Source organism: Nematolebias whitei, chromosome 14 (assembly GCF_014905685.2).
Source record: "Nematolebias whitei isolate Nwh7 chromosome 14, NemWhi1, whole genome shotgun sequence".
NCBI lineage: Eukaryota > Metazoa > Chordata > Actinopteri > Cyprinodontiformes > Rivulidae > Nematolebias > Nematolebias whitei.
This window is the reverse complement of record NC_056511.1, coordinates 40,291,986-40,304,704: the sequence shown is the minus strand read 5'-3', so window position 1 is coordinate 40,304,704 and position 12,719 is coordinate 40,291,986. Positions and strand designations below refer to the sequence as shown.

At 39.9% G+C, this 12,719-nt stretch overlaps 1 protein-coding gene across 1 annotated transcript in view; it reads left to right on the top strand.

The window, feature by feature from the left end:
* Window positions 1-12,719, top strand: part of LOC119420314 (disks large homolog 4) — a gene marked incomplete in the record, with an annotated part of 104,071 nt that overhangs the window by 73,206 nt on the left and 18,146 nt on the right. Inside the window, 5 exon segments of the mRNA XM_037687703.1 lie at window positions 8,748-8,801; window positions 10,582-10,632; window positions 10,767-10,891; window positions 11,737-11,906; window positions 12,012-12,148. Of these exon segments, the coding sequence (XP_037543631.1) occupies window positions 8,748-8,801; window positions 10,582-10,632; window positions 10,767-10,891; window positions 11,737-11,906; window positions 12,012-12,148 (537 nt within the window).

Sequence of the window (12,719 nt, the reverse complement as noted above, 5' to 3'; positions counted from 1 at the left end):
TCTGTTTCATGTTGCTGCTGATCTGTTTCATGTTGCTGCTGATCTGTTTCATGCTGCTGCTGATCTGTTTCATGTTGCTGTGTTTATTCGTGCTCATCAGCTCACACAGACTCATGTTTGTGCTGCTGTTCGGCGTATTGTTTTTATACTACTAGTACTTAGTGTATTTTTAGGTAACCTTTTTCTTAGTTCATATATTAGATCTTATTTCTGTTTTTCTTTTACATTTTATACTTTTGTTGGATGTAACTGGGACCCTGTGTACACAATTTCATTCCACCACATGTGGTGTGTGTGACAAATAAAGAACCTTGAATCCTTCTTTGACTGCTGTTAGAGTATCGGCTTATTGAAAAAAAAAAAAAACTACAAAATGGCGGCACCTGTCCGAAGTATTATTATTATTTTTGTTGACGATTTATTCCGTACCGTCCCAATCGTGTGAGTAATATTAAAGTTGACAATCGTTGAAAAACCCGCAAAAGAGCGAGTCCATGAAAGTCGAACTGTGAAGTAGCGAGGGACTACTGTAGAGCTTTTTATCTTCTGAAGCACAAATGCTGAAACTCTTGGTTTGTGCAAATAATGTCTGGACGGTATCCTAATCTAACAAATTAATCTTTTTTGACATCATGTGCATAACAGGGTGTCCTATTTTCCTTGTGATGCTCCGCATGTTGATTATCAGTTTGTGTATTTACACTGTTAGAAGCCATTAAAAAAAACTTAGATCATACATAAAACCCTTTGATCTCAACAGTAATCAGCTGTGACAGTTCAGCAGAAAAAGGAACTCTCAGGAAGGATTCAAAAGTCAAAACGCTGACTTGCTGTCTGCTGGATATCTTTAATAAAAGCAGAGCTGATCCCCAGTGACCCTTCCTTACAAGTCGCAAGACTTTTAGCATCGTCTGTGAATGACTTGATGCCTGATGCCTGATGACACCCTCAGAGGTCTTGTGGAGCTCACGAGGGTTTCACAATAAGAGCTCTGCATCCTATCTCCTCCCACCTCCATTGCAGAAGGGCCTTGAAACACTTACAGGAACCAGAAGGAGACATAAAAACATGTATGTCTCACACACAGCTGAAGAAACACAAATCTGCAGCAACAAGACAAAGAACTTTGTGCTTTAAAAGTCTAGAGCTGTTTTCAAAAGAAACTTTGTGTAATCTTCTCCGAGGCGCAAGCAAAAGTTACAGTTACATTCAGAAGTTTACATACACTCATCATGGGAATTAATGCAATTTTCATGATTCGTTAAGTTAATTAATGAAGTAATTAATTAATCGGTTTATTTGAATCAATCTTGTGATGGTTATGCAACACATATATGTTTTATTGAAACAAGTACTGGGTGCAAAATTTGATTTTATTGTGGATTTTCACTTATACAGAGTCAAAACTATACATACAGGCTGAAATACAAACACCTCTGTTGATATTTTGTTACGTCGTTTTCAACCACACATTTTTTTAAAATAATTTATGTGGCATTATTCTGGCTGGATATTTGATCATTCTTCTTGGTCCAGTTGGCCCAGTTTGTTTAAAGTTTTTAGTTTTTAGCCGTAGTCCACCATTTTTCTAAAAGGTTGAAGGCCAAACACCAAGAAGGCCATCCCATTAATTTTACCTTATTTTTTAAATGAATCTCTCCATCCAGCTGTTGATTTGAGGTAAAGGTGAAGAATGTGGACAGTCTTCCTTCTTTGTCATCTTATCATTTTTGTTCAGTGCACCCCAGCATGATGTTACCAACACCGTGCATGACTGTTGGTTCAGAGTTTTAGACATTAAAGCCTCAGCAAGTCTCACAGTTTATCAAGAGGTCTGGACCCAAGAAAACAGACCGACACACTTAGCCTAGATAAAAATTAAGATAAACTGTTTAAAAAAACTTGGTGGCAACAAAAATGTATAAACCTGTAGACAAGGCACAGGTATGAAGATCAAGTAGTCTCTTAGTAGTCACATACAAGATTCATATGCACAAAACCTTATGTCCATAAGAGTCACAAATGAATAAACAGGTTTTCAGATGTACACATTTCAAATTGCACAAGTAGGAATATTCTCCACATATAAATTGTTAAATACATGTGCACAAATCACCTGCTGCGCTCAGATCAACTGCCTGTGAATGCATCTTTTGAGACTTTTTATACCGCTCCAGTGTCACAAAGGTGATGCTGCGTTCAAGGCCGCTGAACAGCTGGGACATCAGATTGTTACCAGATTTACTGAGCTATTGAGAAAAGGTGTATTTCTGGCACAGAAACTCATAACCCCTATATAAAGACTCATACGCTCACATCAACATTACTGGATTCCACAAATGTTAATTTTGTGGAAATACACAACCTAAAATGAGCAGATGATACTTCATGTGGGAAATCTACCAGGATTTTTTTTTCCTGCAAGAATAATACCATGCTCATTTTGGAATGTTTATTTCAACTGTACAGTCCACATTATTTTACTTTTTGAGGAAAAATTACCAGAAGCACCCAATTTCCCATATTTTTTGAGCAGACTGCTCATTTGAAATGAACTAGTACTACTAAGTGCAGAATATTCCTACTTGTGCAATTTGCAATGTGTGCATTTGAAAAAAACATCTTGATGCATTTGTGAATCTTGTGATAAGCATACAAATCTTGTTGTTGGGACTACTTTTGAGACTAATTTATCTTCATACACAGTGAAGCACAGGGAAGCGTGTAGTGGTCCAGACATGACACAAGAGCTAACAATGCTCAACTAACAATGCAGTGTAAAAAGACAAACATAATAAAAAGGCAAGTAACATAAATAAACACAAGAATCACAAAAGATGAATACAGTAAATCTAATCTTAACACACAGACGACTGTTATTTAACAAAAAACAGAACCTGACACCATAACTCTTAAAACTAATAACTCAACATTAGTCTTGTCTGACTATAAACGCTTCCTCCAGAAAATGTTTGGTTTGTCCTTGTGGGCAGCTGCAGGTGTCCCATTTGGTATGTTTGTTGTCCCCCATCACGGAGCAGAGAGGGGGAATTGGAAATGCCCTCCATTCGTCCGTCTGTTCGTCCGTCCGTGTTGTGAGCATAACCTGAAAACAAAGTGAGGTACCGACTTCCATTTTGGCGTGTGAAGGCGTAAAAAAGGTAACTTTCGAAACTTGGATTGCCGCACCAAGATCCAAGATGGCTGCCTCCATGTAAGATAAGATATAAGACAAGATAAGATAAGATAGAACTTTATTGATCCTACAGTAAATTGTTGTGCCAGAGTTTCAGTACAAAGGAACATACACAAGGAATCACACAAGATATAAAAAATAGAAAATATAACAATACCAACATATACAATATATGTATTTAAACATTGTGAGCTGGATTACTTAAAAAAATAAGCAACATGCCGACTTCCATTTTGGTGTGTTGCTTCATCTAGGTGTAAAAAAGGTCTCTATCAAAAATGAAGTTACCAAATCAAAATCCAAGATGGCCACCATCACATTGTAATTGTTTAGCAGCCTTTAAGCTTGGTTTTGTATTTTGTTTTAGTTTTCCAATCCTATGTTAGGTCCGTAAATGCAACGCAGCCATCTAGACAATGTAGCATCGTGAAGCTTGTACTTTGTATGTTCAATGTTCTGTTGTGCTATTTTGGTTCTCATGGCTTCCTGCATGGACACAAAAACAACGCTGTCTGTGCTGGAGCTCGAGACTGAAACGACAGTGTTTGAGTCAGAACAACTCAGCTGCCATTGTAACTAACCAGGAAGTAAAGTTCATGAAATAAATCGTTTTCTTTGTGGTGTACCTTCACGTACCAACACACCTCCATCGCACCAGAAGGCAAAAGCACAACGATATACGTGTGCCTGTGTGTGTGCATGTAAAACCAGCCACCCCAGTCATTTCAATAATTTATAGTTTGTATATTTCTAAACAGTATAGTTTCCTCAAATGATTGGGGTGGCCCAAGATTTATCTATAGTGGCCAAGGCCACCATTAGCCCCCCTGGCTCCTCCATTGCATCTGGTGGTGCATAAAACTGCCCCATCCACTAGCAGGATCTGTCACTTTGCGCTGCCTCAGGCAAGAAAAAAATAAAATATAAAAGAAAACTGCCTCTTTTCTCCACAGTGTAGCTCCTACCCACTTGAATATTTTGCACCAAAGACATTCAGGGTTATTTGCATTTCCAGTCCAGAAAAACACCCATCTTGGAAACTACAAACATCAAATCCCTCAGCGACGATGGGAGTCATTGGCTTACCGCTTGTTTTACTTTTTATTTTGTTTTGTTTTTAGAGAAAATCTAAAAAGATAATAATAATTTGTGCACCGGATTCTTGATTTCACTCTGAAATTATTTAAAATGAATAGCTCTTCATGCCCTGACGAGTGTGAACTTCACTGATGCTGCAGCCAATCAGAGACATAAATTGTCAAGCATGATGCAAACATCCTGATTCTTTTGTCTAGAATAAATAAGAGACAGTGAGAATTTAAAGATCAACTTTATATTTTAAATCTCTAATCTACACATGATAAATGTGTCTTTTCTTTGATCCATGCCAGATCTTGTAAATACGGGGTATTAAATCCATTTTGACCACTGTCAGCTGCTTTTATTTCATGTTTCAATTTACCAGTCTTCCTATCCGACCGAACAGAACTGCAGGTTTGAAATACTCTACAAAAAGTAAACGTGTACAGTAAAACATGCATTAGGCAGAGTTACAATTCACCATTTCATTAAAGATGACTACAGGAGCAGGAGCGTGTCCGTGTTAGCTGTTTGTGTGTCAGAGCTGTCAGGTCTGTGACGGGCTCCAGCCTGAATTCAGACGCCGCTCTTTGCTGCTGTCAGCGCTTTAGCTGCAGTGTCTTTCATATTAAACAGAGTGGAGAGGAGCAGCTGGAGTTTTCCGTTCAGCAAAGTACCGATTGGATCAGTGTATTTCAAACTCCCTGCGTTAGTTACGCTGATGATGAGAGTAAATCCTAAAAAGAAAGGAAACGGAATATAGCAAACTTAAATTAAACAAGTGTCCAAGGCCTGTGCTTAGAAGTTAAAATGATAATTCAGGTCTTGTGAAATGGGTTTGGTGGAAAAGTTTACTAACAATTAACATCTTACCTGTTGTAGACAGGTTTTTAAATGGTCTGAATTTGGGGAAATCAAGTGGCTGTGGACGTTATCAGCCCATTAAATGGCAGTTATTAGTTGTTGTCATCCCCATATGTAGCAGTCAGACTGTCCTGACTACCTCCTAGTAGGTTTAAAGGTACATTATTATGGTTATTATTGCTGATAATAGGAAGCATCGCTCGGGGGTAAACCAGGAAGTGGGTTTTTTTTCAGCTTATGTAAGCTTTTTCCTAAACTTAACCCCCTTATCCTTGTGCCTAAACCTAACCAAGACCCTAAACCTAACTACCAGACCCTTTACTCTGATCCTAACCACGTAAGCCTATTATGAGCGCTAACAATACACCTTTAAATCCACTAGGAGGTACAGTAGGGGCAGTCTGGTCGCTACATATGGGGATGATAACAAGTAATAATGGCCATTTAATGCCTGATAATATTTGAAGCAGGCGGAAAATCTGTGTTGCCAACTTAGCAACACTGTTGCTTTGTTTAGTAAGTATACAGACCCCTCTAGTGACAAATGCAATAACTTTTTCTGGTTATCAAAGTTCATGCTCATTCAGTCAGGTCATCTGGACAGTTTCTTTTTGAGGAAAGACGTTCCGCCCTCAACTTATCACCAGCAAACTGGTTGGTCCACTAAAGGAGCGTACTGCTTAGTGGGGAAAACAGTTCACTTGGGACTCCTCAGCCCTCTGGATAGAGGGCGAAACGTCTTTACACAAAAAAGAAACTGTCCAGATGACCTGACTGACCATTATTGGAACTTTTTCTGGTGTTGCAGTCATTTTGAGGTACCAACGTGAAAACACTTGTTGTTCTTAGTTTTGTCATTGAGCAGCAGGTCCTTCCTTGAGCCCCTGCCCCATCTTAAAGCACTCACATGTGGACCGGGCCGATCAGCATCCATCCCTGGTGCAGTCAGTGCAGAAGATGTTCCCCTAACCTCGTGTGGTCTGTAAATCAATTGTCCATCCACAAATGTAACAATGCTTTGTCTAAAATTAATCATTGCACTAAAATAACTCCCAAGTGTCTTTTTTGGCTGTCCCAAACCCAGATAATGAAGGAAGGCTGAAATTGTGACGTAAAAATACAATAATCCACTGAGAGCCACACTTTTTTTTCTCACTCCTTTAATTTAATTCCTCTTCTACAGCATCCATTACAATTGGCCCATGGCCAGTTATGGAAATGATTGACTTTTAGCCACTTTTGGGACAGCCAAAAGTTACATTCTTTGCTGAGGAGTTGGCAACAACTGTAGAAATAGAGTTTAACTTTGACCACACTGATGAGCTAATGACTTGTTCATATGAAGCCAAGACCAAAGTGGATTATTGCCATTTGAAAACAACTCAAGTCTCAAAGATTTCATAGCGATTCATACATTTGGCATTGTATAAACCTGTACACTGCTGTTAGTTTTGCTAAATTTAGTTATTAACTAGGAATTCTGAGGGTTTTGTAAGTGCCATTACTGTTAACTGGATCTAATTGTAAACCAAAAACAACAACAAAAAAAACAGTTGGATTTCTATTCTGTCATTGAAGACTAGCATAAAGCTAACTGTAGCACTTTTAGTGCAGCCACTTCAAGTTAGGGCTTTGTATTATTTTTGTCAGAACAGCTGTATAATCTGAAACTGATAACAGTGTTCCAAAGCATTCACCTTAATATCTTTAAAAAGTTACCGATTTGGTTGTTTTACAATTGAAGCAATCCATTTTGGTCTTCACCTTGCTCAGATTAGCCATTAGCTGTTAGCTTGTCAATCCGGTCTGGATTAGAGCTGTCATTTCTAACCCGAATTCGGACCCGGCCAGTCCATAATAATGTGCTTAATGCGCGGGCTGGGTTGGTGTTGGGCTTTTGATTGCCTCAGTGGACGCACGCGGCTGATGATCCAATATATGGTAACATAGCTTGCCATTTATTGATCTTAATTTATTGATCTTTATTTAACCAGGCAAATCCCATTGAGATCACAGATCTCTTTTACAAGGGAGGCCTGGGCCTGGGCCATACTATCACCTGCCACACGCGGCCATTTGACCGTGTGCTGACCGGCCTTAAGAGGTGAAAAGTTCAGTTAAGCTTCAGATGGACTGCCAGCGATCCATTGCCCAAATGAACATTCGTTCAGCCGCTGCACTCAGCGGACGCGCTCGGCCGCCGACCCAAACAGGTGAGATCACAAAATATCCGGCATGCCAGAGTAGGGTCCATGTTTGAATAATGCAGAATGCAGACAGAAGCAGGGGAAGCATTTAATGCTCTTTGACCACCATGAAAGGACAAACACCCCCTCAGCTCCAATCTTCTGCCCCCTTTATTCAGCCGTGCACGTCCACCATCCAGCAGTCGAAGCTTAATTAACCTCCTAAGACCCGAATTCTTGCATAAGTGGATGTCCACATATGTGGATGCCAGGTCCTAGGAGGTTAAAAATGTCTGTTTTTTTCGGGTTCGGACCTGTAGTTACTGTTAATTCATCGGATCGGGTGGGGTTCAGAAATAATGGCTACGGGCTGGGACCAGGTCAGGTCTGATTTTTTGGGACCCGAATGCAACTCTAGTCTGGATTCAACTCTTTTTCTCCAAACTCTGAACCATTTTAAGGGCTATCTACTACATGTAAGATGTTTATTTTTCATAATCTTTCCACTGAACCCAACATTTGAAAATCCAAACTATCTGTTTAAAGCAATTTTTTTTTTTCGTCACGTTGCTTTCATTTGTTTGCTTGGAAATGTTTCGGTTCCTGTCATCAGTATCTTTAACAAGCCGAGCGCTCTGAAACACGGGTTGTTTTTTTTTCACATTTTCAACCTGCGAGGCTAAGAAACATCTAGAGGAGACATCTTGGACAACCCCGTCTTTACCTTTCAGATGAGCTAAAGATGGCGGCTTGGCCATTAAACATGAACAAGTAGTTTTTACCATTTTTTTCCTCCTAATAATTAGTTTGATTAAATCTTCTTGATATTCAGTCTGTCCTTTCACTTTGCAAAAATGATATTGGGTGTAACGTTAGTTCAGGACAAGGTCTGAGAATAAATGAGCGTGATGTGAGCAGTCGTTACACTCCCTGAGAATCACTGAGCTAACAATGCAGCCCTGTCACCGTCTCGTTACGAGTGTGTCCTCATCATCCTTGCAGTGTGTTGGGCCCTTGCCACCATTTGCTGTCAGCGTGGCAGAATATAATTTACTCAGAGGTTTTGAAATCACTGCTGAGCTGGAGGTTTGCATCCAGTCTTTGTGAGCTGCCCTTTCACAGCATCACCAAATACAAGCTCTAACCTAATTAGGCTGGTAGCTACAGCAAAATAAAGCAGTCGTTAAGAAACCACGTCTGAAAAAGGCCCATGTTATTTTGCTGCTCGTTACAGATGAGTATTAACAAATGGCTGTGAAGAGGTGCTTTTTATTCTCTACCAGGGTGACAACTGCAGCAGAACGAGGACTCTGCTATCACCGTGAAGAGCAGAAAATGGCCATCGGTCCCGGCTGTGACTGCAGCTTTCAGCTCCATCTCTGAGTTTCTGTCATTAATGCCTCTTCTCCCTCTGCCTGCAGGGAAATACTCCTCCTGTGGTGGTGAACACTGACACACTCGACGGCTCGCCATACGTAAGAATACTCTTTAACTCCCCTTCTTTAATTTTATGAAGCATTCACACTGTTTCGTCATCACTCTCGTTCCAGTTTTTGTGCTTTTTCAACAAATAATATATCAAAATGTTCAGCTCGTTCAGGAGAAGGGTTTGTATTGGTGCAACTTTAGCTTTTTTAAATATTCAGCCTTTTCTGCAACTTTTTGTCTCATGGAAAAAGAATTGAGCTCATTTTACCTCCTTCAAATCTTTAGATGTGTTTACAACCTTTTACTGTTCCTGTCGCTTTTTGTTCTGGTTCAGCTTCTTTCAGCTTCCTTGTGTAAATTTAAACTTTTTTTTTCAGCTACTTTCAGTTAATTTATTCCGTTTGTGCTCATGTATTATTCTTTCTGCTAACTACAACATTTTTGTGCTTCGTCTAACTTGTTTCTGCTAATTTCACCTTGGTATGCTCCTTTCAGTTCATTTTTGCACGTTTCAGCTTTTTCTGCTATTTCAGCTACTGTAGCTGTTTTGTGCTAATTTTAGCTTTTTTTCTGCTAATTCCACATTTTTTGCACTCTTTTCAACTTTTTTCAGCCAAAATCAGCAAAACCATGCTCTCTCCTCTTCCTTCTGGTAATTTAAGCATTTTTCTGCTTTTTTAGGCCCAGGCCTCCCTTGCAAAAGAGATCTGTGATCTCAATGGGATTTGCCTGTTTAAATAAACGTTAATAAAATGAATTAATAATAAAAATTCAGATGTTTTTTGCTCATTTCAGCTTTTTTCAGATCATTTCCCCTTTTTTGTGCTCATTTCTGCTTTTTTCAGCCTAATTAGGCAAACATGTTCTTTCTGCTTTCTTCTGCTAATGTAAGCTTGTTATAACTTTTTAGCTGTTTAGAATTTTAGCTACTTTCAGCTGTTTTCAGATAAATTCAAGTTTTTCATGTTAATTTCTGTCTCTTTCAACCTAATTAACTTCTTTATGTTAATTTCAGCTTGTTATGGTCTTTTCAGCTTTTGTCTGGTAGTTTCAGTTTTTTTTCTGCTATTTCAGCTAATATTTGTTTTATGCTAATTTGAGCTTTTTTAGCTAATATTTGTTTTATACTAATTTTAGCTTTTTCAGCTAATTACACATTTTAACTCATTTCAGCTCTTTCTGCTTCCTTCTGCTAGTTTAAGCTTCTTTCTGCCTTTTCAGCCATTTTTTTATATCTAATTTCAACCTTTTTTGCCAGGTATTTTAAATCTAATTCCCTGATTTGTTCCCATTTATGCTTATTTAAACTAAATTCAGCAAATATATGTTCTTTCATCTGCTAATTTAGGCTTGTTCTTCCATTTCAGCTACATTTCAGCATTTATTTTTAGCTAATTTCAGCTGTTTTTCAGCGAGTTAATTTAGTTTTTCAGTTTGACGTCTAACTGCATGATTCACAGGTTCCTAACGAGGCAGTTTCTAAATTTTGAGCCAGTAAGTTATTATCGTTTTTGGGATGAGAGAATGAGGCTTTGCACTGAAACCCAGCTCGTTTTAAACAGCTACAACAACAAGAAGAGTTTGTTTTCTGGGTCAGAAACTGAAACGGTGAAGTTTGGAGTTCCTTAAGTTGCTTCTTCCTTCGGGATTTTCTTACCTGCAGAGGTGGGGGTGGTATTTTTAGTTGAGCTGTTTATTTCACGAGTCAAATTATGCTGAAATCATGTTGCTGCCTTAATCAATCTTCTGACGATTAAGCCCAGAATACAGGCTAAATAAGTTGTGTTTTTTAACAGCAGTGTCTCCGCTAACTTGTTCCCCTGGCAGGTCAATGGGACAGAAGGAGAAATCGAGTACGAGGAAATCACACTGGAGAGAGTAAGTTTCAAAATGTGACCTTTCCGCTTTTCAAACTGATTTATGCGCTATAAATTATGAATCGTGTTTTAAACGGTGCCATCACATGTCCCAGACGGAATAAATAATAACTGCGTTTGGTTCGGCTGCTGCAGGGCAACTCGGGCCTGGGCTTCAGCATAGCCGGGGGGACAGACAACCCCCACGTGGGCGACGACCCCAGCATCTTCATCACCAAAATCATCCCGGGAGGAGCCGCGGCTCAGGACGGACGGCTGAGGTAAAAGAAAATGAAAAGCAAACCAACGTGCCGAGAAGGTTTCTCCAAATAATCACATCCTCTACAAGTTGAGGAAAGAATCAGTGTTTGCCATAAAAACAAACTTCATTTTCTCTGACACAGTGACGCTTGTCTTTTGGAATAAAACGAGGTTATTTATATCCAGTTTCACTGATAATAATGGAGTAAACAAGACTCACAGAGGCTCAGCTACACACAGCTGACCTAAAAACATCCATCTGGAAAGACTGATTATGGCAGAAAATGCTTGAATTGTCCTAAATGCTTCGTTTTTTTTAGCCACTTTTAGCCTCCAACAAGCCGCACATCTCAAACAGCTTGAGCTAAACACTCTGAAATTCACAACTCCTCATGTTTTAGAATAAATACGTTAAAAATCCTGCTCACACCTGATGCTCTGCGCTAAATGCTTTAATAACTTTGATCATTTATTCCTTGAAAATCAGAACAAAAGCTCACTGAGACGTCACACTTGGATAATAATAAGATTTCATTCAGCGGGTCGAAGTGTTGTTTGATAAAATCCTCGTGAGCAAAAAGCTACAAACTCGTCGGCTCATGAAAAAAAACATATTCGGACAGTGTGCGTCAGCTATAATCACCATTTTCTCAAGCTGCTAACAGAAAGAAGCTCTTTGGTGTTTTTAGGATTAAAGCAGCTCGAAGAAGAAGCTCTACCCTTTTCGTAAATTTAAATACCACGCTTCCGACTCTCACTTGTGGAGGGTTACACCTCGTATCTTCACCGAAAACAACGACTCATGCCGAATTTTCACTTTCCCACCCACAGTCTCTCTCCTTCTCTCGCTCTTTCCACCCCTCAGCGTGAACGACTGCATCCTGTTTGTGAATGATGTGGATGTGAGGGAGGTGACGCACAGCCAGGCCGTGGAGGCCCTGAAGGAGGCAGGTGCTATTGTCCGCCTCTACGTTCTCCGCAGAAAACCAGCAGCAGAAAAAGTCACTGAAATCAAACTCATCAAAGGGCCTAAAGGTATGAAACTACGGCCTGGTGGTTTACAGCGTCCGGGCTTTTGTGTGGACTCGCTCGACTGAGCTGTGCCTCTGGATTAAGCAAATCTTTGCCTCTCTCTCTCAGGATTAGGGTTCAGCATTGCTGGAGGGGTGGGAAACCAGCACATACCAGGAGATAACAGCATCTACGTCACCAAGATCATCGAAGGCGGGGCGGCTCATAAAGACGGGCGTCTGCAGATCGGGGACAAGATCTTAGCGGTGGGTCACGCCAATATAACATCGCAGAGATAAGAACCCACACATGTCAGCCTGAGATTTCCATCTGTGGAGCGCACGGAGACGCAGTCACACATTAGCACGCTCGCGTATTGTGCACTCATTCAAGAGCCGAGAGCCTTACAGCTGCAGTTTTTATTGTGATTACTTTCATTAACGTGTAAATTCATGTGCAGGTTGCTGCTGTAAATATCATTTGATCTTCAAACAGCATGACTGCCCCCTGGTGGCCAATACAGGCACAGACACCAGCAACTTCAAAATGCTTCAGGTTATTTCCACTAAATGGTGTCTGAGCTCACTCACCGTCAAATAAAGCGGGATCCTTTGGTCTAAACAGAAATATATCAGCTTGTGTGCATATTAAAGGTAAAGCTGCAGTGTTACCCTTCTGTTTGCAGCTTTAACACACAGCTCTGGATGTGCTGGGTGAGATTTAACACGTTTAACACGTGCTTGTAGGTTTAGTTTAGCCTATCTTGATAAGAAGCAATCAGTTTATTATGAGCTTTTCCCAGCAGTAAAGGTGATTTTAGAAGGTGCAGTTGGTTAG